Source organism: Chelonia mydas, chromosome 7 (assembly GCF_015237465.2).
Source record: "Chelonia mydas isolate rCheMyd1 chromosome 7, rCheMyd1.pri.v2, whole genome shotgun sequence".
Classification (NCBI taxonomy): domain Eukaryota; kingdom Metazoa; phylum Chordata; order Testudines; family Cheloniidae; genus Chelonia; species Chelonia mydas.
This window is the reverse complement of record NC_057853.1, coordinates 104317869-104337605: the sequence shown is the minus strand read 5'-3', so window position 1 is coordinate 104337605 and position 19737 is coordinate 104317869. Positions and strand designations below refer to the sequence as shown.

The 19737-nt window shown below is 42.2% G+C and overlaps 1 protein-coding gene across 1 annotated transcript; it reads left to right on the top strand.

Moving 5' to 3' along the window:
• The first annotated feature begins 1423 nt into the window (after positions 1-1423).
• LOC122466679 (deleted in malignant brain tumors 1 protein-like) lies at positions 1424-19370 on the top strand. Its single transcript, XM_043551960.1, has 6 exons — positions 1424-1508; positions 5939-5974; positions 7029-7043; positions 7944-8094; positions 12034-12236; positions 19333-19370. The coding sequence occupies exons 1-6, from the start codon at positions 1433-1435 to the stop codon at positions 19368-19370; spliced, it is 519 nt and encodes a 172-aa protein (XP_043407895.1). The 5' UTR covers positions 1424-1432.
• Positions 19371-19737: the final 367 nt, after the last annotated feature.

The window sequence follows — 19737 nt, the reverse complement described above, 5'->3', positions numbered from 1 at the left end:
AGCCAGAGTATTGGGTGATCATTCCTTCCCTGGCCATGCTGAGCCAGGAGCTATGCTACTCCCCCTCCCTATAGCTGCTTGGTCCCCACTCTGCTCTCTGCCCTCCCTGCCCCGTGGGGCTGTGTGTGCAGGGCCGCCCAGACACTGTGCACCAACATCTAGCGGTGGTCTTGTGACCAGGAAGCAGCTCTCTTTGCAAAAAGCTTCTTCTGATCGGGTTCCATTGAAAACCCTGCAGGCTCTCTGATAGTTAGGGCCCTATGAATTTCACGACTGTGAAAAACATGTCACAGACGGTGAAATAAGCCCTTTCGTATGAAATCTGATCTCCCCCATGCTGCTGGGAGCGCCCCAGCAATGGGGCTTCTAGCTGCGAGTACCAACTGGGCTGGGGAAGGACAGGACTTGTCCTTTCCCAGCACGGACACTGTGGGGAGGTAGGAAAGATCAAACTCACCTCTGGTAACTTTTTGGGTTTGGACCCCCATGGTTACAACACCCTGAAATTTCAGACATAAACATCTGAAAATGTGAAATTGACCAATTAAAAAACCCTCTGGCTGTGAAATTGATCAAAATCGACCTTGAATTTGGTAGGGCCCTACTGAGAGTGTACTCGTAGACGGGTGTTCAGCAGACAATGAGTTAGTGCTGATCTGAACTGCTGCAGTATGCAAAGGGAGGTGTGGCTTCCTTTTGCAGTAGAGTGCAATACACCGCACCACAGATTGTTGGCATTGAGAGGACTAAGGAAGTTGCCTCAAGGAACTCTGGGATACATCTGGAAGACTTCTGGGACCTGAGTCAAGCTAGGGCTGCAGACAGAGAGAAAAGAAATAGGGCCCAGACCCGAGGTCCCAGCTTAACATTGACTCGGATTAACACATTAACACAGCCCTGCAGGATCCTGTGACCCTAGGTTCGAGTTCTAGGTTAACACAATTGGTGTATGTACGTAATAGGGGTTAGGTTGAGTCTGGGCTTAAGCCCGGGCTTACATTGCTGTGTAGACATACCCATAATTTCCACAAACAGCCACATTTTCAAAACATGGGCTCTGATTGTGTGTGTGTGACCTGTCACTTCTAGATGAACGAACAGTCCAGTGTGCCAAAAATGTAGTATCTGTGGTAGGCAAACATTTACCTGCATGCCTGCAAAAATGCCAGCAATTGTCACATGTGTAATGAGAGGTCAGGCTACTATAGACTGCAGGCCAACAGTGTCTGAGGCACTTTCAACGAAGTGTTTTGACTGACAGCCAAAAGGATACTTTACGAGTACAGTCTAACTTTCCCTCCACAGACTGGAGCCGCACAGTAACTGCGCTTACGATTTTATTGAAATCTATGCACGACAGCCATATACATCGACTTTGCTGGGAAGAATATGTACTGGTGGCTATCAAGCATTTACATCCTCTTCAAACAGAATGACCGTTGTGTTTTCGAGCGACGGCAGTTACCAAAATACAGGATTTCATGCTTCTTATTATACTGTCTTCGTAGGTAAGAGCAATTACTTTGTCTCTGATATGCTGCTTAGCATGGAACATATATTTTGTGAACATGGCAGAATGCACTAATTATTTAGGATTCTCATTCTTTCTGTTATATTATCCATTTTTATTTCTTCTTTGACGCTAGATAGTTTTAGCAATTTCAGCGGAAGGGGAGAGTTTTACAACAATGCATGTAAGTTTAAGAATGTAAACAGAGAAAGTTTCAAATGTAAAGAGAATATGAAGTTTCCAGAAAAATATGCATTCTCCACAAAAATGGCCCTCCTCCACAATCAAAGGGGGAGGAACACTGAGTGGCCACAGGGGAAGCACACAGTGCCCACATGGTGGGGGGGAGTTGGCTGATGTGAGAGAGCATGTGTGACTGGCTATCCATTAGGGTCCACCACCTTCCCCTTTGGCTGTAGGGGAGGGAATGAGCTAGCCAGTTGGCTCTTGTGCTCCCGCCACGTTGCCTATTTAAGCTTATCCAGTCTTTTCAAAACGTGTCTTGCTACAGCCAGCTACCCAGCCTTCCATCCCCTTAGCATAGCATGAGTGCGGTACTGTTTATGATGAGTTAGTGAGTAAGGTGTGCACAGAGGGTGAGGAGCTGAGGATGTTGGTGACAGAAGATTTTATGGGCCTGGCAAAAATAAAGCTGAGCTAAGCCATGGTCAAGTCCTGTTCAGTGGGTCGCTGAAAATGCAAATTGGCTGTTCCTTTTTCATCCACCAACCTCACCTCACTGACACATGTCAAGAGTGCAGCAGAAGTAGCTTTGCTGGGGCTCCACAACCTACAGGGAAGATTCAGTTTCTCTCAGCAGAGAATTTGACGCTTAACAATTAATACCGATCTTAATTAATAATAAACCTCAAAATGTCAGAGTATGGGTTTTGTTCAAATAACCATTCAGACGTTTGGAACCAAATGCTATTGTTCTATTTTGCTTCTCTGGCAGACCGAGGTTCGCTTTCCTAAGCCTGACTATGCAGTCTTCATTAGCTGGCAGGATGACAGAAGATTAAAAAATCTTGGCATTTTAGGAAATTGTCAAAAATGGGAAGAAGCTCTTACCGTGATGTGTAGGAATCCCCAGGAAAAGTGGAAAAGAAAAAAACATTATTTATTATGAAGAGAATCTGCAAAATATAAAATTAACTCAAATGTATAATAATCCTACTTTACATTTATATACAGGGGTTAATTTATGGATCTCAAAACAGCTTACCTAGAAGTAAAGGATCTTTATCCCCATTTTACAGATGGGGAAACTGAGACATAGCCCACACAACAAGACAGTTGAAAATGTGGGACTAGAAACCAGATTTCTTGACTCCCAACACCATGCTAGACCCACCCGTCCACAGTTCCTTCCTTGTGACATAACATTTTGCTATCTGTACATTATTTGCTCTTCTCTCAACAGGCTCTGGGGGTATAGAGTAGGGATTGCTGGAAAACAAGAAAATTCTAGTTTGGGGAATAATTCTAAGGTTTTAAATTTTGTTTTCATTCTGCATCAGAACAAAAATGAGACTGTTTGGGTTTTAATGAAAAAGCACAAGAGTTTTAGTGCAAGCCCTCCCCACAATAGCCAATAGCATGGTAGTTAAAGCATTCACTATGATGCAGAAAACCCAAGTTCAATGCCTGTTCTATCTATTTGGGAGCAGACACTTGAACCTGGGTTTCTCACATCAGGTGAGTGCCCTCCCAAAAACCAATTTCCTGCCTGGACCTGAGACAACTTCCCAGTGAAAGGCTTGTTGAAACAGATGTTTCCATGAAAAGTTTTGATGAATCAGCATTTTCCAACCGAAAAAACATTTGTCAAAAAATTCCCAACCAGCTCGAGTATAGCATGCAGCACATTAATATAAGCATAGGCTATAACCAGATGTGTGATTTAAACTCCTTAGTATTTTTCACGATTTCTGGTGGGGGGGGGAATTATACCAGTTGGAAAAAGATTACTCCCCATTATTCCACAAATCATTTCCCATGTCTTTCAAAGACTGGTGAATGGATGGAACAGATGTGAGGGTCATGTTGAACTTTATTGCAAAGGAAATTGGGCAAGGGTTTGTGATGATTACTGGAACACAGAAAGCAGAGGTTATTTGAAAGCAGCCTGAATGTGGATGGGCCATTTCAGAACAAGAAATGTCTATTTTGGTCAAGACTCAAAAATTTTTCTCTTTGATTATCTATATTGTGGAGGTAATGAATCCTATCTTTAGGACTGCCTTGGTCTAAGATGAGACTTATGTAACTGTGGTCCCAGTGAAGATGCTGGTTCCATCTGTACAGGCATTTTCCGATTTTCTAGTAAAGACCAGTTCTGCTACCCTTTCTCACATGGAGAAGTACCTTACTGCCATACTCCGAAAAAAAGAGCCAATGATTTTAGAGGACCTTCTTAGGGGTAAGTTCCTACACAACATGAGTAAGAGTTTAAGAATTGGGCCCAGAAGAAGGAAAAATAATCCTACAAATACTTTTGCACATAAATAATTTGAATCATCCAAGGTCTCATTGGCTTCAGTGGAACTAGTGGTGTGAATAAAGTTACTCATAAATGTAGGTTTTTTATATTATATGTTTTTCCATGACTCTGGCTCGCTGCATAAAATCTGTCCAGAATTTCAATGACTATGATTATTTAGTAGCTATATTATGGCAGCGCTTATAGCACTGGGCCACATTGTGCTGGGTACTGTACAAACACACACAAAGAAGCATTTTACCCCCTGAAAACATTTTTCTTGGTGTACGTTTTTGGCTATTACAAATAGAACTGGGCCAGATTCAATTTCCCTTCTGCCTGATATGGAAAAGGGATTTGAACTTGGGTATCCAATATTTCAGGAGTATTCCTGGGCCACTGAGCTATGGGATATCCTGATATAGAGTTTTCTCAGTCTCTCCTGTTCCATCTGTTCTACTTTGTCTAAATAATTAAATAGTCATTGGAACAGGGACTTTGAATTTGGGTCTACCGTACCCTAAGTCAGTGGTTCTAAACCAGGAGTAGAAGTACCCCTCGGGGTATGCAGAGGTCTTCCAGGGGGTACATCAACTCATCTAGATATTCTCCTAGTTTTACAACAAGCAACATAAAAAGTACTAGTGAAGTCCAAACTAAACTTTTATATAGACAATGACTTGTTTATACTGCTTTATAGTACTATACACTGAAATGTAAGTACAATATTTATATTCCAATTGATTTATTTTATAATTACATGAAAAAGTAAGCAATTTTTCAGTACTACCATGCTGTGACACTTTTCTGTTTTGATGTCTCCTTATTTTGTAAGCAAGTAGTTTTTAAGGGAGGTGTAACTTGGCGGTATGCAAGACAAATCAGACTCCGGAAAGGACTACAGTCATCTGGAAGGGATGACAGCCACTACCTTAAGTGAACATTCTAGTCACCAGCCTATAAAGTCATTCTTACACTTTGCCCCTCTCCCAATGAATTCATTGTCATTCATAGTGGCAATTCAAAGAGTCATTTATAATGATAATAATCTATTTGCCGAAAACCTTTTGCCCAGCTCTAATTATAAATATCCCTCTTCCTAACAAAAGAAATGCATTCCTAGGGCGAATTTCTTTCAGGAGCCATATGACACATGCAAGAAAATCAAACAATTTAGCAAATGTCTTCTTGTGATACTGAGAGATGTCATTGAAAATGTAAAACAGCCCCTAGCACAAAGGAGTCTGGTCTATGACCTGGGCTCCTAGGTCTACAGCAATACAGATAAAAACGATAATAATTAATCCACATGAATATTCATTTGAATAGTCATATTGACTTATATAGGACTAGTTAGCAGAGGAGAATTATTCTTGGAAATGTAGGGTGGCTGGAAGGGACCTTGAGAAGCCATCGAGTTTTTTCCCTCTGTGCTAAGACCAGGATTACATATACCAAGAACATCCTTTCTTCAAAACCTCGAGTGATGGGGATTCACATGCATGCATGTTTACAGGATTGGATCCCAAAGGGTTAACATTTGTATTTCTCAACTCTGTTTTCTCCTTCCTCTTCTTTTAGGTAAGTGTCTTCATTACAGTAATCAGAAGAAATGCAGACAGCTAGCTTTTTATCAGCTTTGTGAATTATATAATTGGCTAGAAATATAGTTATGTGTTATTTGCAAGATAGGTGCCTGTTTTGTATTCTCTAGTGTCATGATTTGCCAACCAGCCATCTCCCTCCATCCACCTACCTACCACATTCTAATTTTCATCCTTTGTCTCTCTCTCTCCCCCGCCCCTTCTCCTCCTTTCAGTTATGCTGTTAATTTGGTTATGATTTTCTTGGCGTTATCTTGAATTTGGCACATTACTCTAAAAGTCTCTCTCTCACTATTAAAAGATGTGGCCAATTTATACGTTGTTCTCCTTTTGTATTAATAGATACTACTACTCCTCCAACATGGCTGACTTCAACAGGTAATTCATAATTCTTTTACTTCTTTATTTGTATGTTGTAGTCTTCTCAATTTTATCTCATTATAACACACGAATAATTCCCATATAAATGGCACCAGATTCCTTGGATAGGAAAATAAGTTCGGCACAGTGATAAACCTTTGTATGTTTTGCAGGCTGTCTTCAGGCTGACGGCCATACATTTTTTTGAATATCAACTTTTTCTTTCTTTTGGCATCTAACTCTTCTAAGTAGGGATACAGTAGTACTGCAATAGTTTATTTAGGCATTTATACTTTAAAGGAAGCACTTAGGCCCCAATCCTGCAAACACATATGTATGTGCTTAACTTGGCTGACGTGACTAATCCCAGTGGCCTCAATGAAACTATTCCTGTCAGCAGAATTAAGCATGTGTGTGTATATGTTTGCAGAAACGGGGCTCTACAGCCTGGTGGTACTGGAGTACATTTGATATGGGAATTGATGAGACAATAAACATGGAACAGGGTGGAATCACTTTTCAGAGCAGAGCTGTACTATAAGAGAAATAAGCTGGGGCCAGTGAGCCTTTATTCTTGCTCACCAAACGTTTTTTTAAATTACTGCATTCCCTCTCTGTCTCTCATTTTCCCATCTATACAATGAGAATAATACTACTTACCTTTTTGGTAACTTGCTTTGAGAGCTATAGATGAAAAAGGCTATAGAAGAGCTTGGTGGTGTTATTATTATAATTTTCATGACAGAAGTAACTTGATCTGCACCTTCAAATGCTTGTGATCAAAAGATGAATCAATTGCAGTGAAAACTTTCTATGAATCACTGATTGGTCAAAATGTTCATTGATCGGAGTGAGGTCATAGGTTGCGTCCCTCTCATTCACCCAGAAGTTAGGGATTTGAGGGGGCTGTGTTGCTTTCAGGAGCCCACTGTCTCTCTGCTGCCCTACTTGTTGCTCTTTGGCACCAAGTTAATTGCAATTACACTGGTTTCAATATATTTTTGGTAAAACATTACAGTGCCCAAAACAAAACAAAAAATCACTAACCCCGTCTTTCTCTTTTATCTTTCAGACTCATCGACGTCTGGTAATTGTCTCTTTTTAGCATTTTTTGTTCAGTCCATCCCACTCTCTCTCACTTCTGTTCCCTGTCCTTCCCCAGGAGATAGTAAGGCACATTTGAGACTGTTACAGTTTTTCTTTGAGGACCTGATTTTCAAGTGCTCCTCCTCCCTGCATGCATGATTTTTTTAGGATCCTTTGAGCTTGTTAGTTGAAGAGAAACTTTGTGGAAGGAGGCAAATTTTCCTATATCAAAAGCAAAGAAACATTCACATGAAATGCTGAGAACACCGATTTCCACACAGTTTTAAAAGTGTTTGGGCTGAATTCTGTTCTTACTGACATTAGTATAGCTCTCTTGACTTCAGTGGAATAGGCTGGAATAACACTTCTGTGGAGATTAGTACACAAAACCTTGCTATTCTGTGCTGGAAGAATGGAAATTTCTTAGTCATGTTTTTTCTCAATAGTTGGGGACCACACTTCCTATATGTATCTTTTTTTAACATTGATTGTCACAATCCAATATGACCTCCCAGACTCACAAATTAAAGTTTCTACAACTATAATAGGTATTTATGCTATTAAGGAAGCACTTAGGCCCCAATCTTGCAAACATATATGTATGTGCTTAACTTGGCTGATGTGACTAGTCTCAGTGGCCTCAATGAAACTATTCATGTCAGCAGAATTAAGCATGTGTGCATATGTTTTCACAAATGGGTCTCTCGAGCCTGGTGGTACTTGAGTACATTTGATGAGACAATAACCATGGAACAGGTTGGTATCACTTTTCATAGCAGAACTGTCCTGTTTTTTACACTGTCACAATTCAATATGACCTCCCAGACTCACAAATTAATGTTTCTGTAACTATAATAGTTCTTACAGAAATATGGACCTTTTATTTTATCTATGTTTTTAGGCTATTACCACTGTGGCGGCCACCTCTCAGGTTCTTCTGGGACGTTCTCTAGTCCAAACTATCCTCATTACTATCCAAACAATGCACGATGCATCTGGGAAATACAAGTGCAATATAACGGTTACGTACATGTCCAGTTTGACCATGTTGCGTAAGTAAAGCACTAGACTTTTATAATTTAGCCTTTTGTGATCTTTAAGTATTGTGCTATCCAGCTGGTCATTTATTTTCACTGATCTTTATTAGGACGCCCTTTAACCATTTGAATGCCTTATGGATGTATGAGTAGCACCATGGAGTGTACGTTCATCCCATTTAATGAATTTTCCTGACTCAATTGTGCACTAATTACATTTCTTATGTGCACACCAGACTTCCAAAATCACGAGACTGGGTTCATTACATGGGTTGGTTATATTGCAAAAACTCCAAAGGGTTGTTGCAATTAGGTTCCGTTTTTACAAAAATATTCTGTCTTCTGTGTGCATGTGATATATATTATTGCAGTTTCACATCATCTAGCACAGGGGCAGGCAAACTTTTTGGCCTGAGGGCCACATCGGGTTTCCGAAATTGTACAGAGGGCTGGTTAGGGGAGGCTGTGCCTCCCCAAACAGCCAGGCGTGGCCCGGCCCCCTCCCCGTATCTGACCCCCACTGCTTCTCTCCCCCTGACGGCTCTCCTGCGACTCCTGCCCCATCCAACCCCCCCATTCCCTGTCCCCGACCACCCCCAGCCCCCTGCCCCTGACTGCGCCCTGCCGCCCCATCCAACCCCTCCTCTCATTCCTGACTGACCCCCCCAGGACTCCTGCCCCATCCAACCACCCCTTCTCCCTGACCGCCCCTAGAACCCTGGCCCCTGACTGCCCCCTGCTGCCCCATCCAACCTCCTCTCTCCTTCCTGACTGCCCACCCGGACCCTTGCCCCCATTCAACCCCCCTGTTACCCACCCTCTGATAGCCCTCCCCTATCCACACCCCCGTCCCCTGACCACCACCCCAAACTTCCCTGCCCTCTAGCCAACGCCCCCTGCTTCCAGCCCCTTTGCTGTGCTGCCTGGAGCACCGGTGGCTGGCGGGGCTGCAGCCGCGCCTCCCAGAGCACCAGGACAGGCAGCCGCGCCTCCCGGCTGGAGCCAGCCACGCCACCACGCAGCACAGAGCACTGGGTCAGGCCGCGGCTCTGCAGCTGTGCTGCCCAGCAAGAGCTCGCAGCCCCGCCACCCAGAGCACGCGTCGGCGGTGCAGTGAGCTGAGACTGCGGGGGAGGGGGAACAGCAGGGGAGGGCTAACAGAGCTCAGGGGCCAGGTAGGAGGGTCCCACGTCCTACGGATGTGGCCTGCGGGCCATAGTTTGCCCACCTTTGATCTAGCATATGTACAAAATGTTAAGTACAATGAATACAGTAACTTGGGGGAATTCAGGAGTTTAGGCTGTGCTCTTCATTTAAAGTTGATTTGTCAGTAAATTGCAGTGCACAGATAACATAACATGTTGAAATTAGATCACACACATGGGGACTTGAGGACATAAGGAAATGTTCTCAGAACATCAGTCCTATCTATACCATGATATTATATCTTCATTTGGTTAAAAGTATGCATGAAGCATTTTTTTTTCTCATAGGTTTCTTTAAAGAGGATTAATATTTTAATTTTAAATATTCAAAATTTGCTAAATCTTCACCTGGACATTTGCTTATACAGGGTGAGCACATTGTACAGTAACACAGGGCATGTTTACACAGCAGTGTAAGCCTAGGGTTAGTGGGACTCAAGGCAACTGATCCTTGTCAGGGAACCGTGGGCTTGAGCATTGACACTGCATTTTAATCCTAGATAAAGGATTTTCTGACCCAGGCTCCAACCTAGGGCTCTGGAATCCACACTGCAGTGCGCACCCAAGTCAAAGTCCCCCTGTCTCAGAATGCCTAGCTTCCCCTCCCCTCCAGCCCTAGCATTGACACGCGGGCCTGACAAATCTGTTGCACTGTAAGAAAATCCTACTGCCCATTCTCTTTCCTACCTGTGACAGTGCAACTAATGGGACTCGGGTGCCCATAAGGAGCTATGAGTACATACACCACATTATGAGCTCATTTGGTAGCTGTCTCAGGAGAATGATTGCAGTTTGAGAAGGCTTTATACTGAACTACCATCTAATCTGAGAATTGGTCTCTCCCCCTCTAGGCTGAGTCACATTGGCAGGAAAATGCCCATTTGCACCTGTTCTGAGGATAATTAGGACATCAGTCTCCAGGACTGTCAAACTAGGACACTTTGCAATTCTTAAGTTTCAAAATGGGACAGTCAATGAAGGTGTTTTTCTTTGGCTGTCTGTTTTGAAGTTTAATTATAAGTTGGTTTCAGAAGAGAAACACTCACACACCCCAGCCTGGCTGCTGCCAGCTGCAGAGCAAAGCTCATCCCCAGAACTGGGGGTGCAGTGTGTTCCAGCACCCCCAGGAATCCATTATCCCTTCCCCTGCTGCACCCCGGGAAGCAGGGATAGGGGATCCCTGGCAGGCTGTGAGGAAGTTTTGGGGCTGGCTCCCACTCACCACCCGCACAGTGCATGCTGTCTGGGTGCCCCTGCATGTACAGCCCCAGGGCAGAAGGGGTCAGAAAGCACAGTGGGAACCAAGTGGCTGTCCTGCAGGGAGGGGGAACAGCCAGAGTATTGTGGGGTCATCCCTTCCCTGGCCATGCTGAGCCAGGAGTTATACTACTCCCCCTCCCTGTAGCCACTTGGTCCCCACTCTGCCCTCGGCCCTCCCTGCCCCCGTGGGGCTGTGTGTGCAGGGACGCCCAGACACTGTGCACCAACTTCTAGCGGTGCTCTTGTGACCAGGAAGCAGCTTTCTTTGCAAAAAGCTTCTTCTGATTGGTGTCCATTGAAAACCCTGCAGGCTCTCTCATAGTTAGGGCCCTACCAATTTCACGGCCATGAAAAACATGTCACCGACTGTGAACTAAGCTCTTTCCCATGAGTCCCGACTGGGCTGGGGAGGGACAGGACTTGTCTTTCCCCTGCACAGCCACTGGCGGTAGTGGGGGAGATCAGACCCACTTCCGTTTACCTCTTCGATTGGGATCCCCATGGTTACAACACTGTGAAATTTCAGATGCAAACATCTGAAAACGTCAGATTGACTAATTAAAAAACCCTCTGGCCGTGAAATTGATCAAAATGGACCGTGAATTTGGTAGGGCCCTACTGATAGTTTACTTGCAGACCCATGTTCAGCACACAATCGGTTAATGCTGATCTGAGCTGCTGCGGTATGCAAAGGGAGGTGTGGCTTCTGTTTGCACTAGAGTGCAATACACCACACCACAGATTGTGGCATTGAAGGACTAAGGAAGTTGCCCCAAGGAACTGTGGGATACATCTGGAAGATTTCTGGGACCTGAGTCAAGCAAGGGCTGAAGGCAGACAGAAAAGTAATAGAGCCCAGACCCTAGGTTCCAGCTTAACATTGGCTCGGACCCCCCAGCCCTGCAGGATCATGGGTCCCTATATTAGAGCCCTCGGTTAACACAATTGGTGTGTGGACACAAAGAGAATTAGGCTGAGTCTGGGCTTGAGCCCAGGCTTATATTGCTGTGTAGATGTAGCACTGATAGACGCCAGTCACTGGCAGGCAGGATCAAACCTGGGGCCTCTGGAGCTTAGTGCATGAGTCTCTACTGCATGAGCAAAAAGCCAATTGCCTGTTACCTAAGGCTGTAGAGCAGACTCATTAATCTCTCTGTCTGTCTCTCTAAATGGTGCCACTAAATGGGACAGAACACCGCACCCAGGAGGTGTGTGGGTTACAAAGACATACCCATAATTTCCAATAAAGGCCACATTTTTGAAACATGGGCTCTAATTGTGTGTGTGTGACCTGTCTCTTCTAGGTGAACGAACAGTCCAGTGTGCCAAAAATGTAGTATCTGTGGTAGGCAAACATTGTTACATGTGTAATGAGAGGTCAGGCTACTATAGACTGCAGGCCAACAGTGTCTGAGGCACTTTTAACAAAGTGTTTTGACTGACAGCCAAAAGGATACTTTACAAGTACAGTCTAACTTTCCCTCCACAGACTGCAGCCGCACAGTAACTGTGCTTATGATTTTATTGAAATCTATGCACAACAGCCATATACATCGACTTTGCTGGGAAGAATATGTACTGGTGGCTATCAAGCATTTACATCCTCTTCAAACAGAATGACCGTTGTGTTTTCGAGCGATGGCAGTTACCAAAATACAGGATTTTATGCTACTTATTATTCTGTCTTCGGAGGTAAGAACAATTACTTTGTCTTAGATATGCTGCTTAGCATGGAGCATATATTTTTGTGAACCTGGCCAAATGTACTTATTATTTAGGATTCTCATTCTTTCTGTTATATTATCGATTTTTATTTCTTCTTTGACACTAGATAGTTTTAGTAATTTCAGCTGAAGGGGAGAGTTTTACAACAATGCATGTAAGTTTAAGAATGTAAACAGAGAAAGTTCCAACTGTAAAGAGAGTATGAAGTTTTCCAGAAAAATATGCAGTCTCCACAAAAATGGCCCTCCTCCACAATCAAAGGGGGAGGAACATTGAGTGGCCACAGGGGAAGGACTCAGTGCCCACATGGCGGGCGGGAGTTGGCTGATATGAGAGAGCATGTGTGGCTGGGAAAGGGGGGGGGGCTATCCCTCATGGTCCACCACCTTCCCATTGGCTGTAGGGGAGGGAATGAGCTAGCCAGCTGGCTCTTGTGCTCCCCCCACCTAGCCTATTTAAGCTTATCCAGTCTTTTCAAAAAGTGTCTTGCTACAGCCAGTTACCCAGCCTTCTCTCCCCTTAGTATAGCATCTGTGCTGTGTTATTTATGATGCTGAGGTTCTGACTGATCATGTGGTATGGGGCCTCTGGACAGAATGTTTCCTGTTGGACCAAATGGGCAAGAATTCTGGGGGGAGGGAGGTCAGCTTCTTCTCAGGATCATGGAGGCACAGTAAGCTTATAGCATTAAGACATACAAAAGGTTAACATTAGGAAAAGTTATACTGTTTTAGCACTGCAAATGGAGCTATGTTGATTTACAGTTGAGCATCTGGCCCAAAATGTATTAAGCAATACTTATCTGACAGGTCGGTCTTTATTAATCATGTATAATATTGTGGGTCTAAAAAGGACCAGACTGCCTTGTAAATGTTGTTTTTGTTAATTAGTTGTTACCTTTTCTAGGTTAGTGAACTCACTTAGAGCCATATATGAGTCAACTATATTTAGAGCTGAGGAAACTCCAGGTGTCTAATATTGTCTTATAGCCAAATCCATGTCTTATGGGTGCAAAAAAAAAAAAAAAAAGCCAAATTGCATTGGAACCACAGCACAAGTGAGCGGCCACAGAAAGGTCATGCAGGGAAACTCCAAGACCTCTAATTTCTGCACATCAGCACTGTGAAACTTTAAAGAGGCCTGGGGTTTGCTCACAACTATCTGACCTGATGTTCAATATGACCCATTCCTGTCTACACTGACTGCAGAGCTATGGCCAACATCATATTAGTTCACATGAGTCAAGGTTATTTCTAACTTGATGTAATGGTCTAATGAACACTAGTCCCCATCTCCTCCGACTTAGAAAAGACAGCCGTAGAACCTGAGTTGCCGAAAGCTTTCAGTGCCACAATCTGCTAGACGAATTGCGATACAACGTCAAAAAGATTACTCTTATCCTTGGAGCTGCCTTAGTTTGAGTTGTGGCAAATGTTTACAATACGTCAACAGTTTGAGACACTGTTTGTGTTTTACACTGAAAATAGTTTGTATATTTTCAAGTTGAAAATCCAAGACATTTGTTCCAGGGAAGGAATGGTGCTAATGGGTGTCACGAGTGCACAGATGGGTTTGGTAGCTGGGAAGCTGCCAAATAGGAAAAGGCTTGCCTATGCCACCCTGATATATTTTCTATGATATTTATCTTCCTTTTTTTCCCTTATCCTAGTGTTTACTTTCTCCTTTTTCTTTACAATCCCTTCTCCTCCCTGATTCTCATATTTGTCTTCCGCACTTATTCATTCCCTCTCTCACATCTCCTCTGTCTATCCCTGTTCCCTTTTGTTCTGCCATCCTCTGACCCAATATCCTGCCACAATCCAGTGCTCACCCCATGGTTCGGGGAGGAGAGGAAGAGTGACAATATCAGCCAACTGTCGGCATGTGCTGGGATTATATTGCCGATTTATACTAATGCAGAGAGGGGTGTGAGCAGAGTACAAAAGGGACTTTTTTTTTTGAGGGATGGGAAAAGAGTTAGTGATTTAGGGGTACACAGACGGGGAGGAGCTGAGGATGTTGGTGACAGAATATTTTATCGGCCTCGCAAAAATAAAAGCTGAGGTAAGCCATGGTCAAGTCCTATTCAGTGCGTACTGAAAATACAAATGTACTGGCTGTTCCTTTTCCATCCACAACCCTCACCGACACATGTCAAGAGTGCAGCAGAAGTAGCTTTGCTGGGGCTCCACAACCTACAGGGAAGATTCAGTTTCTCTCAGCAGAGAATTTGACGCTTAACAATTAATACCGATCTTAATTAATAATAAACCTCAAAATGTCAGAGTATGGGTTTTGTTCAAATAACCATTCAAACGTTTGGAACCAAATGCTCTTGTTCTATTTTGCTTCTCTGGCAGACCGAGGTTCGCTTTCCTAAGCCTGACTATGCAGTCTTCATTAGCTGGCAGGATGACAGAAGATTAAAAAATCTTGGCATTTTAGGAAATTGTCAAAAATGGGAAGAAGCTCTTACCGTGATGTGTAGGAATCCCCAGGAAAAGTGGAAAAGAAAAAACATTATTTATTATGAAGAGAATCTGCAAAATATAAAATTAACTCAAATGTATAATAATGATACTTTACATTTATATACAGGGGTTAATTTATGGATCTCAAAACAGCTTACCTAGAAGTAAAGGATCTTTATCCCCATTTTACAGATGGGGAAACAGACATAGAGTTTAAGTGACTTGCCAAGGGCCACACAACAAGACAGTTGAAAATGTGGGACTAGAAACCAGATTTCTTGACTCCCAACAATATGCTAGACCCACTCGTCCACAGTTCCTTCCTTGTGACATAACATTTTGCTATCTGTACGTTATTTGCTCTTCTCAGGCTCTAGGGATATAGAGTAGGGATTGCTGGAAAACAAGAACATTCTAGTTTGGGGAATAATTCTGAGGTTTTAAATTTTGTTTTCATTCTGCATCAGAACAAAAACGAGACTGTTTGGGTTTTAATGAAAAAGCACAAGAGTTTTAGTGCAAGCCCTCCCCACAATAGCCAATAGCATGGTAGTTAAAGCATTCACTATGATGCAGAAAACCCAAGTTCAATGCCTGTTCTATCTATTTGGGAGCAGACACTTGAACCTGGGTTTCTCACATCAGGTGGGTGCCCTCCCAAAAACCAATTTCCCTCCTGGACCTGAGACAACTTCCCAGTGAAAGGCTTGTTGAAACAGATATGTTTCCAAGAAAAGTTTTGATGAATCAGCATTTTCCAATGGACTTGGAACTTGGGTCTCCAGTATTTCAGGAGTATTCCTGGGCCACCGAGCTATGGGATGTCCTGATACAGAATTTTCTCAGTCTCTCCTGTTCCAGCTCTTCTACTTTGAATAAATAATTAAATAGTCATTGGAGTAGGGATGTTGAATTTGGGTCTACCGTACCTTAAGTCAGTGGTTCTAAACCAGGAGTAGAAGTACTCCTCAGGGTATGCAGAGGTCTTCCAGGGGGTACATCAACGCATCTAGATATTCACCTAGTTTTACAACAAGCAACATAAAAAGCACTAGCAAAGTTAGTGCAAACTAAACTTTTATATAGACAATGACTTGTTTATACTGCTTTATAGTACTATACACTGAAATGTAAGTACAATATTTATATTCCAATTGATTTATTTTATAATTGCATGAGAAAGTAAGCAGTTTTTCAGTACTACCATGGTGTGACACTTTTCTGTTTTGATGTCTCATTATTTGTATGAAAGTAGTTTTTAAGGGAGGTGTAACTTGGCGGCGTGCAAGACAAACCAGACTCCGGAAAGGGCTACAGTCATCTGGAAAGGTTGACAGCCACTGCCCTAAGTGAGCGTCCTAACCGCCATCTTACAGAGTCATTCTTACACTTTGCCCCTCTCCCAATGAATTCATTGTCATTCATAGTGGCAATTCAAAGAGTCATTTATAATGATAATAATCTATTTGCCGAAAACCTTTTGCCCAGCTCTAATTATAAATATTCCTCTTCCTAACAAAATTCCTACGATGAATTTCTTTCCAGAGCCACATGACACAAGCAAGAAAATGAAACATTTTAGCAAATGTCTTCTCGTGATACTGAGAGATGGAATCTGGTCTATGACTGGGGCTTCTAGGTTCTACAGCAATACAAATAAGAACAATAATAATTAATCCACATGAATATTCATTTGAATAGTCATATTGACTTATATAGGACTAGTTAGCAGAGGAGAATTATTCTTGGAAATGTAGGGCTGGAAGAGATCTTGAGAAGCCATCTAGTTTTTTCCTTCTCTGCTAAGACCAGGATTAAGTATACCAAGAACATCCTTTCTTCAAAACCTCGAGTGGTGGGGATTCACATGCATGCGTGTTTACAGGATTGGATCCCAAAGGGTTAACATTTGTATTTCTCAACTCTGTTTTCTCCTTCCTCTTCTTTTAGGTAAGTGTCTTCATTACAGTAATCAGAGGAATTGCAGACAGCTAGCTTTTTATCAGCTTTGTGAATTATACAATTGGCTAGAAATATAGTTTTGTGTTATTTGCAAGATGGGTGCCTGCTTTGTATTCTCTAGTGTCATGATTTGCCAACCAGCCATCTCTCTCCATCCACTACTTACCACATTCTAATTTTCATCCTTTGTCCCTCTCTCTCCCCAGCCCCTTCTCCTCCATTCAGTTATGCTGTTAATTTGGTTATGATTTTCTTGGCGTTATCTAGAATTTGGCACATTACTCTAAAAGTCTCTCTCTCACTGTTAAAGATGTTGCCGATTTATGTATTGTTCTCCTTTTGTATTAATAGCTCCTCCTACTACTCCAACATGGTGGCCTTCAGGTAATTCATAATTCTTTTACTTCTTTATTTCTATGTTGTATTCTTCTCAATTATCTCATTATAATACACAAATAATTCCCATATAAATCACACCAGATTCCTTGGATAGGAAAATAAGTTCGGCACAGTGATAAGCCTCTGTATGTTTTGCAGGCTGTCTTCAGGCTGACGGCCATACATTTTTTTGAATATCAACTTTTTCTTTCTTTCGGCAGCTAGCACTTCTAAATAAGGATACAGTAGTACTACAATACTTTTTTTAGGTATTTATACTTTAAAGCACTTAGGCCCCAGTCCTGCAAACACATATGTATGTGCTTAACTTGGCTGACGTGACTAATCCCAATGGCCTCAATGAAACTATTCCTGTCAGCAGAATTAAGCATGTGTGTATATGTTTGCAGAAACGGGGCTCTACAGCCTGGTGGTACTGGAGTACATTTGATATGGGAATTGATAAGACAATAAACATAGAACAGGGTGGAATCACTTTTCAGAGCGGAGCTGTACTAGAAAAGAAATAAGCTGTGAGGCCAGTGAGCTTACTAACTGAACTCCATCCAGCCTTTTCTCTTGCTCACCAATTTTTTTAAAAAAAAAATTACTACTTTCCCTCTCTGTCTCTCTTTTTCCCCATCTATACGCTGAGGATAATACTATTTACCTTTTAGGTAACTTGCTTTGAGCGCTATTGATGAAAAAGGCTATAGAAGAGCTTGGTGGTGTTATTATTATAATTTTCATGACAGAAGTAACTTGATCTGCACCTTCAAATGCTTGTGATCAAAAGATGCATCAATTGCCATGAAAACTTTCTATGAATCATATTGGTCAAAATGTGCATGGATAGGAGTGAGGTCAAAGGTTCCACCCCCTCCTTCACCCAGAAGTTAATGATTTAAGTGTGCTATACTGCTTTCAGGAACCCATTGTGTCTTTGCTACCCTACTCGTTGCTCTTTGGCACCAAGTTAATTACAATTACACTGTTTTCTATATAATTTTGGTAAAATATTATGATGCCAAAAACAAAAAAATCACTAACCCTGTCCTTCTCTTTCTCTTTTCCAATGTTTGCCAATCGAATATACAACAGTATTACTACTCCTGGGGTACCAGGTTCAGGAGTCACTGCACAACTAAGTTGTACCACACAGTTGGTGTAAAGAGAGATGATAAAGCCTCCTGCACAATGCATTCTACCCCGCTGGTCAGAGGGGAGTGGCTGTGAGAGATACCAGCAAAAGGGTCAGGGGCAAGTGAAAGGAAAAAATGACTGAACTGATGGGTTGGTGATGTATGTTGGGGAGTTTTAGGAGTTGCCCCCTACTGATTAAAAAATAGATTACAAGCTTCTAAAGTACCCTCACAGTTTCTACAAAGCTGCACTACTCTTGGATCAGATTTTTGAAGGCTGATTTTTATTCTAGCAAAATAAGTAAATTGACAAACTATTTTCCAGAAATCTTTTGCCCATCTCTAATTAGAAATAGGCCTCTTCTTAACGAAAGAAATATATTCCTGGGATGAATTTCTTGCAGCAGCCAACTGACACACGAAAGAAAAGGAGACATTTTAGCCAACATCTTCTCATGGTACTGAGAGATGTCATTTAAAATGTTAAACATCCCCTAGCACAAAGGAGTCCTGGTCTATGAATGGGGGTCCTACGTGCAAGAGCAATAAAAAAAAAACCTCCCAATAATAATTAATCCACATGAATATTTGTTTGATATAGCCATATTTAAATGGAACTATTCAGGAGAGGAGAGTTATTCTTGGAAATGTAGGGCTGGAGGGGATCTTGAGAGTCCCTCTAGTCTATACCCTCTGTGCTAAGGCAAGATTAAGTATACCTAGACCATCCCTGAGACATGTTCATCTAATCTGTTCTTCAAAGCCTCCATGCATGTTTACAGGATTGGGTACTAAAGGAGTAACCATAATATTTCTTAACACTGTTTTCTCCTTCCTTTTCTTTTAAATAAGTATATAATTCTTTGTACCTCTACATAAAGCACTCAGATATTTAAAAATGAAAAGCACGGTGCAAGTGTGAAGTATAGTTACTGACACATATTAAATTTGCTTCCTGTTCACAAAATGAAAATTTCTTCAGACATATTTGTTAGTAAGGTGTTAATTAGAGCTAACGCAAATATTGAAGGGGAAATTGATTTTTCTCTCCCATTCCTCTCCCTTGTTTTCCAATTGCTCATAATTTTCTCAAACAAATTCTTTTTTCAGCTGAAATAACCCGTGCTTGGTCTGAAGCCTCAAAGTGATTGTGTTGTGTGGAAAGTTTTGAGTAAAACATGTGCAGCCATTTTTGAGTTATCTGAGGAAGGGAGGTTAAAAATTCTCTGTGTTCCTATTGACATCTTGCTGGGAGTGGAAATTTCAGTCATGGTTTGGTTTGCAGGTCTTATTTCCTGTGTCTTCACACCTTTTTTCTAGTGTTCTTAACCTGTGTTAGCTAACCCAAGGTAAAATCCTAGTCTGATGTTTGGAAACGAGTGAGCAGGTTGAGTTAAATTGTAGGCTGCCCCATGGTCTATAACTTGACCTGCTAACTCATGTGAAAACTTCCAGCTGCCTTGTCTTCATTTGAATTTCATCTCAAATGAACTCAAATTAAGAACACACCTATTT

What these genes read in the sequence shown, in the direction of transcription:
- LOC122466679 (XM_043551960.1), top strand. Translation starts at nt 1,433, where the DNA reads ATGACCGTTGTGTTTTCGAGCGACGGCAGTTACCAAAATACAGGATTT. An exon ending in TTATTATACTGTCTTCGTAG is followed by an intron (nt 1,509 to 5,938) that starts GTAAGAGCAATT and finishes TTGTATTAATAG; the next exon opens with ATACTACTACTCCTCCAACA. An exon ending in GTCCAGTTTGACCATGTTGC is followed by an intron (nt 8,095 to 12,033) that starts GTAAGTAAAGCA and finishes TTCCCTCCACAG; the next exon opens with ACTGCAGCCGCACAGTAACT.